The sequence below is a fragment of the Acomys russatus genome, chromosome 9 (genome assembly GCF_903995435.1).
Source record: "Acomys russatus chromosome 9, mAcoRus1.1, whole genome shotgun sequence".
NCBI lineage: Eukaryota > Metazoa > Chordata > Mammalia > Rodentia > Muridae > Acomys > Acomys russatus.
Genome location: NC_067145.1, coordinates 54,047,209 through 54,061,784, shown reverse-complemented (window position 1 = coordinate 54,061,784; position 14,576 = coordinate 54,047,209). Strand labels below are relative to the sequence as shown.

The window sequence follows — 14,576 nt, the reverse complement described above, 5'->3', positions numbered from 1 at the left end:
TTAGATTGAGCTGTGACTGTCAATCAAGAAAGGAGGAGGGGAAGGAAAGAAGAGGGGGAAGGAAGTCTGGGATGAGAAAGACTAGTACCAGCTAGGAGATTTTTTTTTTCCAAGTATCAGACTCAATACAATCACTGAAATTAAAAACTCAATTTGACATCAAATTAGATACAACTGAAAAGAAGCTTTAGACAAACAGAAAACATAGGTTGTAAAAAGGAAAAGGATGGAAGAGCAAAGGTAACATTTAAAACTCAAGGAAATAGTACAGCATGCTTATTATTAGAGCCCCAGAGTTGTTGCGACAAATAGAGACAGAGTTTCTGAAGAAGTAACAAAAAAAACCTCAAAGGGCAAAACAAATATCAACTATGCCAGTAATAAGAACTCCAGACACAGCCGGGCATGGTGGCTCATGCCTTTAATCCCAGCACTTGGGAGTCAGAGGCAGGCAGATCAAGGCCAGCCTGGTCTACAAAGAGAGTTCCAAGACAGCCAGGACTGTTACACAGAGAAACCTTGTGTCGAGAAAAAAACAAAACAAACAAACAAACAAACACAAAACCTCCAGACACGTAGGAGAGGAAACTTGCAAAAGTTGAAGGGCAAAGAAGAAATCGTAAACACAGCCAGAGAAAAGGCCAGATGAGCTTTTGATACGTGGGAATAAAATTCCTAAACAAAACTGTGAAAAAAGACAGTGAAACAACAGCCTTAAAATACTGAAAATTACCAGCAACTTAAAATTTCAATTAATTTTGAGAAAATTCCTCAAAATTGAAGGGAAACACACAGATAAAAAGAAATGGAAGGGCACACCCTAAAAATTGAGCTCATTCCTTGTAGTTTTCGGAGTATTTGTATCTGGACACTTGTAATACAACTCTCACGTGGCAAAAGCAATCTCCAACAGGCCTGTGCTGCCTGGCCGCCCCTCTCCCAGCCTGGGTCTCACAATCAGGCTCCACCGTGCTTCTTACTCCAGTAGCCCCACGCTCCTATGGATTGTCGCACGATTTTACTTCAGCTAACTTGTTACAAATAAATCCTGTTATGTAATGATGGCCAAACTGACAGTATCATACTTACACTTATTTTAAAATCTCATGTGCGCATACTTATGCCTATATAGCTGCACTATTTTTACAATACACACACTGTACCACACAAACTGGGTTACAGGAGTTTCTAGAAATTACAGATTAACAATGTTAATGCTTCAGAGTATTTAAGTTAAAGGCCTTACTTAGTGATCCAAATAATTTCTGCTTCTCACTCTGAAGTAAAAGAGTCAGCCTCAGCCTGAACCCCTGAGCCAGTGCTCACGAGGCAGGAGTAGGCAGATCTCTTCTTCATGCACGGCCAGCCTGGTCTACAGAGCAAGACCCTGTCTCTAAACAAACAGGGCAAAACAAAAAGGAATTCAAATTTCAAAAACACTTCAAATAAGTATATATAGCCTAAGGGCATTTTAAATTCAGTAACAGAAACTTTCATTCAAAGCTAGTCGGCCTTGTATATTCCAGGTAGAACATAACGCAAAATGTGTTAACACCTTCTCAGCAAAAGCAAGAATCGTCTTACCATTAAGGAAAAGAGAAAAGAAATAGATACGTAATGTATAGGGGCTTTCTTCATGTATAACATGGCCCTAAAACACCTGCTCCTTCCCCATAGCAGAAGGACTTCTAAAAAGTAAAAAGTAGATTTTCAAATTATAACAAAGTTCGTTTTCCAAAATCAAGTCACTCAAACCTAACTTACCCATTTCATTCAGAACGACGTTTATAAATAAAAGCAAGTTGATAGTTTCTTTCATTCTAAGTTAAAGACTAGACAAAAAAATTAGACATGGGGAAAATACACCAAAAAAAAAAAGGATAGAAAAAAAACTGTCTGCCTAAACAAGTCAAAAACAAGGGACTAGAGAGATGGCTCAGCCTTGCTGTTCTTCCAGGGGCAGAGTTCTGTTCCCAGCAATCACACTACCATGGGCAGCTCATGCTCACGAGCAACTCCAGCTCTCCAGGGATCTGATAGCTTTGGCCTCCTTGCATACATGCACTAAGTGTACATACCCACACAGAGACATACATGCAAACACAGCATTAAAAGCGAAAGAAGAAATCTTTTTTTCTAAGTCAGAAAAATTTAACTATAAAAAGAAATAAAAGGCAGTTGATCTACTTTGATCATAGTGTAGGAGCCTGGATATTTTCTGAGCATGGAGTAACTAGGAAAAATATTATACTCTATGTGGTAAGATGCTAAAATAAATTTTCCAGTAATTTCATCAAGAATTCTTAAAATTCTTGATTGAGTTACTAGGAAAAAATATTATACTCTATGTGGTAAGATGCTAAAATAAAATTTCCAGCAATTTTGTCAAGAATTCTTAAAATAGAGGCTGGAGAGATGGCTCAGTGGGTAAGAAGAACACTGGCTGTTCTTCCAGAAAACCCAAGTTCAAGTCCCAGCCTCTGCACAGGAGCTCACAACCATTCTTAACTGGTCCTGGGATCTAGAACCCTCTTCTGAGCTCTTCAGGCACTAAGTATGCACGTGGTGAACAGAAAGACATACAGACAAAACTCTCATACACATAAGATAAAAATACTTCTTAAAGAAGAATGATTGCACTTCGTGTATTTAAAAAAAAAAAAAAAAAAGCCCACAAGGTCGGCGAGATGGTCTAGCAGTTAAGAGCACATGCTGATCTTCCCAAGGACCAAGTCTGGGCCCCAGCACCACAGCGTGCAGCTCACAACTGGCTATCATTCCACTCCAGGTGTCTGACGCCTCTGGCCTCTTCAGGCATGTGCACTCAACTCACAGGCACAGACCTACTTGATGACACATACCCATACATAATTAAAAATGATAAAAATATTTTTAAAGTCACAGTGGTGGTCATTTTGAAAGCACACATACTAAAAATTGGAACAACACAGAGATTAGCATGGCCCCTGCCTAAGGATGACATGAAAGTTCATGAAAACTTGGATATTAAAACAAGCAGACAAACAAACAAACCCACATTGGAGCCGGAGAAACGGCCCATCAAGTAAATGTCACCAAGCCTAAGACCTGAGTTTAATCTCCAGAATACTTGGGCAAGTTGCTGTCTGACCTCCTTATACAAGGAGTAAATGTTTCTAAAATGCACACTGCAGAACACTTAGTTTTCTAATCCAACAGCTAATACATGCTTATAAGATAGTCAAGTCATACAGAGATTTATCAAGAAAAGTGCAATTTCTGATAGCCCTGAGGAAGCAGAGGTGGCAGCATGCCTTGGTGGTAACCAACAGCGCTCTAATTAGACTTAAAACTGGCTCAACCAGAGGGAGCCCACGTCTGGTACTAGCTAACTACTCACTGCTAGTGACGTCTTGTTACTGAAGGAGAAACTACAACCACTAGTTTACCTCAACAACAAAAGGCAAACATTTGTCCTTATACCCACAGCTAAGTGCAGTCTTTGCCACCCCTGCCCATCAAAGAAACTTCTCTTTCCAAGAGATGGGAGACCACTACAGAAAACCACAGCCACTCAATATGCAGAGTTGCAGAGTTCAGGCCCAATAGATACAGCTACAAAACACCCCCTTTTCTAAGACTCAAGGAACATTGCAAAGGGGGGGGGGCAGTTGGGGTGTGGGTAAAATGACTGTAAGAGCCAGAAGGTCAGGGAGTTGCTGGGAGACTGTGTCTCATAGTAATGTCAAAAGCTACATCCATAAAGCCTTACCAACATGACTGTGAGCTGAGCAAAAAATGACATTGATGACCGGACGGAGAAAAGCCCATGAGGCCTCAACCATAAACAAAGAACTCTAGGCAACTGAGGAAAGCTGGGAACAGGAGAGGTGGTCCTTCCCAGGGAAGAGCATGCCAATGGCTAACCCTGAAAACATGCATACCGGTAGCATTATATAAACTGAACAAGTTATATTTGGGGGGAATATATATATTCACATAGCTATATTATTACATGCATACAGCTATGTAATAACAGGGTTTTTTTTTTAAAAGAAGCCATATATTTGAAGGACAGCACGGAGGAGAGGTATAGGGAAGGACTTGGACCAAAGAAAAAGGAGAGAGAAAAAAAAAAAAAAAAAAAAAAAAAAGAAAGAGGGAGAAATGTTGTAATCAGATTATAATCTCAAAATTTTTTAAAATAAAATTTTAATTTTCTCTCTTCTCCTTTTCTCCCCTTCTCAATTCTACTCCCCAATATTAATGCTATTTTCAAAACTTCTTTCCCCTCTGTCCATTCCAAACAGATATATTACCATTCATAACCACACCTCAATGACACAGAGACACACACTTAAGAAGGCATGACAAGAGTCATAGTGTCCATATTATTTTGCAACTTTTCAGTTTCTCATGGCAATCCACATTCACTCCTTCAGGTCTGCTCCTCTGCACTGCACTTTACTCCCTGCGGGGTACACTATAGAGCATACGTATCTCTTCTGCTGGCAGTCTCTGGCAGAGTGCGGTGAGTAACACAGCGTTACAGTGAGGGTCTTAGTGTGTGCTGTATGCACGCAAAAAGGAATATTACTTCTTTACAATCACGGACTGGAATTCATAATCCAGATGAAATAAATAAATGCAAAAACAAACAAAACTCACCAGGAGCCAATGAGGTGGCTCAGTAGGCAAAGGTGCTTGCCTCACAAGCCCAGTGACCTGTGAGTTTGACCCCTAGAGCCCATATGCAAAGCCAGATGCAGTGGCACGCATCTGTCAGTCCAGCAGTCCTATGGAGAAATGGAGGCAGAGGCTGGACAACTGGCCAGAAACTCAAAGACCAGCTAGCCTAGAGTTCCCAGCGTGACTACAAATACAAGAGGGTCCTGACTGAGCAAGATGGAAAGAAACAGCCAACTCCTGAAAAAATATTCTCCAATCTTCACACACTCACTACGGCAGATGCACACCTGCACTCGCACATAGACACTGAGACACACACAATAAATACGCTTAAATTAAAAAATTAAAGTTTATTAATCTATTCACTTACCCATAACACACAGTAACACAGAATATCATTTTTTAAACTGTGGCTGGTGTAGGCAAATGACATTTCATTAGTGTGTAAACTTTTTAACAAAAATGCTCCAAGGTTTTAAAAAAAAAAAAAAAAAAGGCAGTTACCCTAACAGCACCTCTGCACGTGGTGGGGGTTGGTGGTTTAAAAGAAAGCACTTGCTTTCCTTATACAAGTAGCACCCACACCCAGTGGGCAAAGTAGGCAAGGACTGCATGTGAAAAGAGTTGGGTACTCAAAGCCACTGTAATTGTCCTACTGAGGCCAACGACCTGTACAGTTTGAGCTATTCACCAAGATTTTAGGTTTCCTGCATCCACATGCAATTCTAACACTACACAGCATTCTCATACTTAGAGCACTAAGCATTTTCTCAGGTGTTAACAGCATGTGCACTGCTTCAGCCCGTCTGCTTCTCTGTCCAATTTGTACTTGGTTGTCTCAGTCTGTAAAGAGAGCTCTGCAGTGCACACGATTGGCTACAATCTGCCTCTCCTTTCTGTCAGTTGTACTCCAAACTTCCTATTTACAAATTCAGGTTTCTCATGGTAACCAACATCCACGAGAACAATGCTGCCCACCAGGTGTGTTCACAGACAGACCAACCCCTGAGAGAGAAAGCAGCAACAGGAAGTGGGGCTGTGAGAGCCACTACTCCAAAACACTGCTGCATTGACATTTTGATTATCCACTTTACAGAAAAATAAAGGCCTTCCCAAAATTATTTAAAACTTGAAGGAATAGTCAAACATTCTTGAGAAATACTTTACACTAGTCTAAGCCAGGTCTTTAAGACCCAGCATCTACAATTTGCAGTGTTCCTGGGAACTGCAGTGAGGAAAGCAGCAGACGGTCAGGTACTGTCACTAAAAGCTCTCCATGGCTAAGCAGCATAATGACCTTTATTAATCACTGCATCTGGTGTCTGCCAAGTGGGAGAGAAGCAATACTTAGGCAGCCTATTTTCAAAGGGTAACAAGTTACTTGAATGAAGATGCTTCAGCACATTTAAATGGCATTTAAATTATATTATGATAGTGGTATAAACAAACATTTAGTTCCAAGCACCAATCTAAATAAAATAACTCACTGCAACCCAAATTACTCTCTGGAGAATGTTCATAATGTCTAGTGGCCATTCTGCTTCGGTACTAACGCAATGCTAAGAACTGACGGCTCTCAGCGCTGAGGCAACTGATTACACTTACCAGTGATCGGCTATTTGTGTGTGTATTTATCCCTGGTGTAAGCTACAGTAACGGGAACACCAGGCAAGCTCTGTATGGAGCACTGCATTTTTCAAATTAACTTTCTCTAAAACTCAAGGCCGTGGCTTAAAAAACAAAACAAAACAGTACTTTTTTTTTAAAAAACAGCAGGGAGTGGTGGTGCACACCTGTAATCCTAGCACTGGGGAGGAGACAGATCTCTGTGAGTTTGAGGCCAGCCTGGGGCCTCTACAAAGGGAGTCCAGGACAGCCAGGGCTACAGAAAGAAACAAATCCTGTCTCGAAAAACAAAAACAAAAGATAGATGGATGGATGGATTTACATACTATAAGGTAGTGTGTGGGCACATGCTCAAAAAGCTACTCTAAATCATTTCAAATGGAACCTGTTACCTCCATGCCCAGTTACTTCCTGCTCCATCCACCCTTACAAAACCCAAGAAAGTACAGCGACCATCAGCATCTCAGGTCTCCGAGGTCTGAGGTCCACGGACTCCATGAGCTAAACCACACACCTGATATGTATTTGCCGTGTTGTAGTAATCCATTCTTCGCCAACAGAATGTAGGGCAGCACATACACCGTGTACCTGCTCATACGAGCTGTCATGTACTGCTGTGCTAGTAAACGGATGTGCTGTAGTACACGCCACAGGCAAACATCAGCCCCCAGGTTAGTTTTGTGCATTTTTCCACATGGATTCCATAACCCTAAATCAGACCTTCTTGCTACGTTAAGTGCCATTCTTTCATTTTATTGCTGTCTATGTTTCCTGCGTACATCTGTGGGATAAGTGTTTGAGTACAATCAGGAAAAACTCAAAAGGCAAACCCAGACAGGGAGTTGAAAACAGGTCTATGCACTGCCATCTGACTACACTGTGGCTACTGATGCGTCCAGCATGCAGCCGTAACTGAGGAGTTGACAGATTTTTGTCTAATTTAATTTTAATTATTCAAATAACCACATGTGGCTAGTAGCTGCCACATGAAGAATTCTCATCACTATCCAGCAGTGCCTAACTGATCTCTAGAGAGGAAGCCTTTCAGGTAGTCCATCACACTCAATTTTAGGCATGGAATCAATTCGAAGGTAACCTTTCAAAAAGTTACGCATTTCAAGCTATGCCTGGCTGAATACCTACTGCCTTATTTCAAGCACTGCCCTCCTTCAAAAGCTCTCTACCACAGTCAACACAATGACACATGAGCCAGTGAGCTAATAAACGGGCTCACTTACCCTGAGATAATATTTTCCTAGAAAAATAAAAGGCCATATGATCTGCACTAAACATATTTCCTGAATATGGCCTTGACAAAACTTTTTATTAGCTGGGCAGTGGTGGCGCATGCCTTTAATTCCAGCAATCTGGAGGGGGAAAAAACAAAAACCCTTTTTATCAATTAACTTTACCTAAAAATACACACAGAATTCTGACTTAAATGTTACATTTAAAGACAACCCCCTTTGCCTTGGGTTTTCAAAATACAAGTAAATGGGTGCTGGTTTAGGGTTTCTATGCTTGAAGAGACACCATGCCCAGGGCAACACTTACAAAGAAAAACATTTAATTGGGGCTGCCTTACAGGTTCACAGGTTGAGTCCATTGTCATCATAGTGGGAAGCATGGGAGTTCTACAGCCTGATTGGCAGAAAGCATGGAAAGGGGCGGGGGGTGGCGGAGACTGAGCCTAGCTTGGGCATTTGAAATCCCAAAGAGCACCCCCAGAGACATAGTCCCCCCAATAAGACCACACCTACTCAACAAGGCCATGTTCCCTAATGCCACTCCATAAGCATTCACATGAGTCTATGGAGGCCACTCTTAATCAAATTCCCAAAGGCACTGTGACAGAAATTCATCTAACTGCTGACTACAAGGCCCTACCTACTGTCCACATCATAAACAATCAGCTACCTAAGAGACCGGGCACATCATACACATCAGTGAAGCAATAGTAACAAGCTCAACACAACGCTAGCAGCAGGTCACATGTCACCATCCTCACAGGGTCTCAAGCCTGACCCCAACCAGTCCTTCCAGTATCATATCCCATTTGGGGATCATGACATTCTTGTCAAGTAGTCACCAGTGCAAACCCTACTGCTCAGAATTTGGTGCACACAAAATCTAGACTGAGAGGCCTCATCCATCTGTTTGTGGAGTTTGTGCTCTTAAACACCCTCCTATACTCCCTTTCCTGTTTTGCAACCACATAACTGTGCATCAACTCAACAGCAAACTGTTAGATGTGATTCATATTTACACCAAATACCTAATTTTCTGAGACTACTAAGAAATACTTGTTCACTGTTCTGCATCTGTGTGTATGCAAAAAGTAAAGAGTCAAATAAGCATTAGGAATTGCTAATGTTGCTTAAAAGGTTACTGCCAAAACACACAAGAAGCAAAGCAGAGTGAAAGCTGTGTGAACTCTGTTAAGAGCTGTGTGAGATCTTGGAAAACAAATATTCATGGACTTGCATGAAGTCACACGACGGCAAAACATGATCAGAGGTCATCAATATCCCCACCACCACATTGCAATGGTCCCATTTGTGTTTATCCTTTTAAAAATGTCAGTTTCAACACAAAACAAGGCTGTATAATTAAAAGACTTAAAATATTTAAGTGACACTTTTACTTATTGTCTTAATCTTTATCACTTTTAGAATTATTTGACAATAAATGTCTTGGTGTCCCTGGTGCCACAGAAGCCCAGGCTCTCTCTGTATTTCCCGTCTGTTGCATTGCTCTCACCCTCATGGGTCACACTATGACTGCTGCAACAGCAAGAATTGCACTCGCACTCCAGGTACAAGAAGGCTATGACAAAGCAGTGCAAAACATCTCAAAAGGCAGACTCTCCCAGAAATCTCTAGCTGAGACTGGCTTACAGAAGCTAAGACTATCATCAGATAGCATCTGAGACTTACAGAAATACTTCTCCCCTCTTTGATATATCCACCAAGGATTTTAAACTTGCCTTGATTTATGACTTTTTTAAAAAAATTTTTTTATTAATTTATTCTTGTTACATCTCAATAGTTATCCCATCCCTTGTATCCTCCCATTCTTCCCTCCCCCCCATTTTCCCATTCTTCCCCTCCCCTATGACTGTTCCTGAGGGGGATTACCTCCCCCTGTATATGCTCATAGGGTATCAAGTCTCTTCTTGGTAACCTGCTATCCTTCCTCTGAGTGCCACTAGGCCTCCCCATCCAGGGGATGTGGTCAAAAATGAGGACCAGAGTTCGTGTGAAAGTCAGACCCCACTCACCACACAACTGTGGAGAATGTCCTGTCCATTGGGTAGATCTGGGTAGGGGTTCAAAGTTTACTGCATGTATTGTCCTTGGCTGGTGCCATAGTTTGAGCAGGACCCCTGGGCCCAGAAGCTGAGGGGTTTTTGCGTCAACAAAAGTTTTCATCACAAAGAACTGATGTTTGCAGAAATAGATATATAACCTGTGTCCTACTTTGCTTTCCATTGCTGGACTAAAACAATAACCAAATGCAGCTCAGTTAGGAAAGGGTTTATTTGGCTTAATGGTCCATCATTAAGTGCAGGAACTCAAGGTAGAAACTGAAGCAGAGATCATGGAAAAACGCTATTTACTGCCTGACTTCTTTATAAAATGTTTATAAATTTTTATGTTAAAATTTTACAAACGGGCTGGAGAGATGGCTCAGAGGTTAAGAACACTGTCTGTTCTTCCAGAGGTCCTGAGTTCAATTCCAAGTACCAACATGGTGGCTCACAACCAACCATAATGTGATCTGGTGCCCTCTTCTGGGATGCAGGCAAACACTGTATATGTAATAAACAAATAAATCTTTTTAAAAAAAAATTTTTAACAAACGTGTTCTGGGGGAGGAGGAATGACAAGTCTGCATTATTCAGACTCAACCACATTTAGCATCTCTCTGTTTGACAAGCTAGAGAAAGATGTACTATTCTCAAAGAGTTTAATCAAATAAACAGGAGATTTTTAAAGGGAAAGCAGCCCCCTGGACACCACAGCCCCAACACTCAATCTTTAATGTCCACGTGAAGAGCACGCAGGTTTGACTGCTCAGGCTGCGCAGGCTCACTACTAGCTTTGCTGGGCAGTCCCAGACAGATGCGGGCTAAGGCAGCACTCAGAAACTGGGATGGTTTATTTGCCGTTGAACAAAGTATCACTTGTCCCTTCCATAAGTATCACTTATCCCTTCCACTCCATGTTTCACAAGGCTCTATACTGTTCTACTCCGTCCCTGAAGGCCCATTAGGTCATTCCGACTAGAAAGACCTGTCAGTCAAGGCTCCTAAGGGCTGTTAGCTCACTAGTCACTGAACTGCAAAACTCTTCTTCTTGCCCAAGACACTCTAAGCCACTCCCAGGGATCCTACAAGTCCGTTTATATCCCTGTACCAAACTTCCCCAATCATTTATCACAATTACTTCATTCTCAACTTTGATAATCTAGTACAATGTCTTCATATACCCACTTGCACACCCTATTTACTGCTAATGTGAACACAGTATTTTAAAATACTGCATTTGTTCTATATCACCACATCCATGTTACATTTTTAAGTGTCATTTTAAACTTTCTTAAAATACTTATTTTATTATTTTTAGTTGTGTGGTGTACGCATCTCTCCACAGTACTTTGAACTCTTACTGCCAGAGTTATACTTATCTGTATCAGTGGTTCCCAACCTTGGGTCAAGGCCCCTTTGGGGATCAAGTGACCCTTTCTCAGGGGTCACATATCAGAGATCCTGCTATTCAGATATTTACATTATGATGCCTAAAAGTAGCACAACATGATGAACCGTATTAAAGGTCATAGAATTAGGAAGGGTGAGAACCACTGAGCTACATACGCGATGCTGCTTTTCTTAAAGGGGTGCCATTGTTTAAAAAATGGTTGGCTAGAGAGCTGCCTAGTGGCAGCATCCTGCTCTTGTAGAGGACCCAAGTTCAGATCCCAGCACGCATGTCTGGCAGCTCACAATGCTGAAACTCCAGTTCTAGGTAATGCGATGCCCTCTTCTTGACTCCAAAAGCATCTGCACTTATTCATGTGCACCTACCCACACAAAGACACACATAGACACATAGTTTAAAAAGAATCAAAGTAAGTCTTTAAAATGAGAAAACAAAAGCAAAGGAATAAAAGTAATAAACGTTAATGATACAACCAACACAATTAGAAAATGTTTCAAAAAGCTTTTCGGAAAAAATCTCTTTGTAAACGTCTTTCATTTCCCAGTGAGAGGAAATTCTACCTCATCCAAATTTAAAATCTGAGAGCAAAAGCCACACTGTCACGTTAATATGACATATATTCTTGCAATATTCTTTTTATATTCTTATGGTATTTCCTGGCACTTAGGAGACACACAGACATACTTTCAAAGTCAAGAAAAACAGTTATCGGGGCAGAGAGTTGACCCAGTGGTTAAAAGCATTTGTTCTTGCAAGGACCTGCACTTGATTTCCAGCGCCCACACTGGGGATCACCACCTCTTCAGGCACCAGGTAGACATGTGGTACACAGAGAGATACATGCAGGCACATACTTATATACCAAAATAATAAAATAAATCTTTATAAAATGTAAAAAAATAAATAAATAAATAAACAGTATTATCTTCTGCCCTAGGTACATCCCAAGTAGCTATAATTAAAAACTAGAAGAAGCATTCCAATAAAAAAAATTCTGACTGTAAAGGTCAAATTATGAATCTGACATTTTCAAACAGATTGAGAGTACATTAATTATATTCTCCTGAAACAGTAAACGTAGTAAGAATTTTTTAGTGGTTAATTACTAAAATCCTACCATTTAGAGAGGAAAATGGTCTACTTCAGAAGGGAAGAGGGGAAAAAAACAGAAAATGGGAAGTAAATAATTACAAAGTACTCTAAATAAGTACACCACCACATTCCAAAGGCAAACAGGGACTGCTCCTCTGCTTTCTGAGATGTGATCTTGTTTGATCACTTAGATATCATGTTCTACAGTAAAATAGCTAGTAAGACAATGTCCATGCATGGTTTTTTTTTTTCCAGGTCTACTGTTTTGTGCATGACAGAACTGCCTATCATAGTATCACTTTATACCACTGATTCAAATCGGTTTACTCAGGCTATTTGGAATCGCATAGCCTTTATTTTCAAATGCTATTTATACCATGTTAAAACCAAATATTTTTCAAGTCTGCATTTAGCATCATCTGCGATATACCTTCATTACCCAATACCCAAGTCTATAAACTAGCATGCTCTGATACAGAACACACTCATGAAGCACAGCAGGCTCACATGAGAGTCAGCTGGCACGTGCATTCTTATCAACTGCCACCTTTTACCCACAGATTAAATGTGTGTGCCAGTTGTCACCTTGGCTGATGGCCTGCAGACTCGAAAATCCACCCCTAGTTATCATTTTAGAGGGGTACGACTTCAAACATTCAAAAAGCAAAAACAGGCATGTGCCTCTTCTAAGTACAACAAAGTATGTTTTTGGTACCCCAATATATCTCAAGCATATGCTCTAAGTACATGACTGGTTTAAACATAAACAGTGCTGAAGAAGCACGTCATCTTAAACAGACAAAGTGACAAAGTGACTGTTCACTAGGAAAGACTAACTCACCATGCACTGGTCAAGTTCTTACTTATTGCTTTTAGCTTATCAGCTATTCACAGAAATAAGAGCCACCTACTTCTGCCCTATTACAAGCAGACTTCCAGCTTGGCCCTTCTAATTCTGTCATGCTTACATTTTAAGATTAAGAGGATTATAGTAATTATTTGTCTACTACCAAAATCCCTAATAAAGAGGATCTCTGCAATGTGAAAACACGGTCATAGCAGAGCATAATAACTTCCTCTTGGTCTCTGTGCCTTTTAATAAAATAAGATGCTTCTAAGTTTATGCTTAAAACAGAATAATGAGCATATTAACAATTATGCCATACTACCTGGTCCTTTTCAGGCACTGTCACAATGCAGGAAGGTAAACGCACACGTGAAAACAGAATGCTTATAGCTGTTCTTCAGATCAATACTTAGCAAAGCCTCTAAGTGCCTTAAAGTGCTCCGGCTGTTCTCTCTGCGGATGCTCCTACCTTCCTTGGCTGTAGCTGCCTTTTGCCTTGACGGTGTCACCAGCTCCTTTACAAGCTGCAAGACTTGAATCATGGCTAGGTAACAAGCCACAGGCGCCAGCTGCTTCCACTAGAGCTCCAACAGGTTTCATCATCAGGAGCTTAATGCATTTCTGCTGTCTGAACAACCCAACTTCAGAGCCACGACTGCTTTGCCCAGCTACAGTGAAGCTCGGGAGCGGTTAACAGAAAAGAACGAAAGAACGAGATCTATCTTCCTGAGAGGAATTTCACAACAGGTGAGAAGGCCATCCTGGGAGCCCAAACTGTATTCCTGAGCAAAGCACACCTCCTTCACACCAAACTGAGTAATCTGTAAATAACTAAGCACAGCAAAGAACACTCTCGCACAAAAACCACGATAAGAAAAACCAAGTCTATGTTATAAATTCTCAAATGGTATCACAGATGCTATGTGCAAATTTTTAAGTAAAACCAAAATACCCTGTACTGTCAAAGCTTTAATACTTTCTTCCAATTTCTCAAAAATCTGATACTTGAATCAGAAAATGCAGATAAAAATAAAAAGCTATCTTGCTAACTCCAACCTCCCAGATTTGCATAAAAGACACAGTGCCTCAAAAATATCCTATAAATTCCTCTCCCTCCCTCCTCTCCCCCTCCTCCTCACACACCTCTGAATTCTCAGTACATGAATATAAGTCTAAGTTCACATAGCATACAGAAATTCCCCCCAAGGAGTCTACAAATTCACTGGTCTCAACCACAGAGACATGGACCAGAGAATTCAAAACAAGCAAAATCACTGCTTCTGCCACATAATGGCTTCAACAGCAAAACTGCCCAATGAATATTTAACACCTGTGCTTCATATTCCATTCACCACACAGCGGCCCTTCTCAAAGTGAACCTACAGTAACTGAGAAGAGAAGGAGGCGTCGGGTTAACACTGCTAACTGTTACAGTGATTAAAAGGATTCCCCCACCAGCAATCCATTCCCTTTTGCTGTATCACCGACTTTGCTATTTCTCCTTCTTTCATATTTATTATGTTATTTTAAACATCATGAAATAATGGACCCCAGAGAGAACCAGAGGCAGCACCTTTGCTTTCAGAAAGACAGCTAATGACTTATTTGTCTTCCCAGTTTTC

The 14,576-nt window shown here is 40.9% G+C and overlaps 1 protein-coding gene and 1 non-coding gene across 3 annotated transcripts in view; one reads left to right on the top strand and one right to left on the bottom strand.

Annotated features, from left to right (window-relative positions):
• Window positions 1-14,576, bottom strand: part of Usp6nl (USP6 N-terminal like) — a 126,103-nt gene that overhangs the window by 81,181 nt on the left and 30,346 nt on the right. Inside the window, exon 1 of one of the 2 annotated variants that reach the window (XM_051151357.1) lies at window positions 13,424-13,496. The exons of the other annotated variant lie outside the window; for it this stretch is intronic. Coding sequence (XP_051007314.1) covers window positions 13,424-13,496 — 73 coding nt within the window. Of the gene's footprint in view, window positions 1-13,423; window positions 13,497-14,576 lie in introns of those variants that run through there. 2 annotated transcript variants of the gene reach the window in all.
• LOC127194078 (U6 spliceosomal RNA) lies at window positions 2,907-3,011 on the top strand. Its single transcript, XR_007831217.1, has one exon. It is a non-coding gene; the product is annotated as a U6 spliceosomal RNA (small nuclear RNA).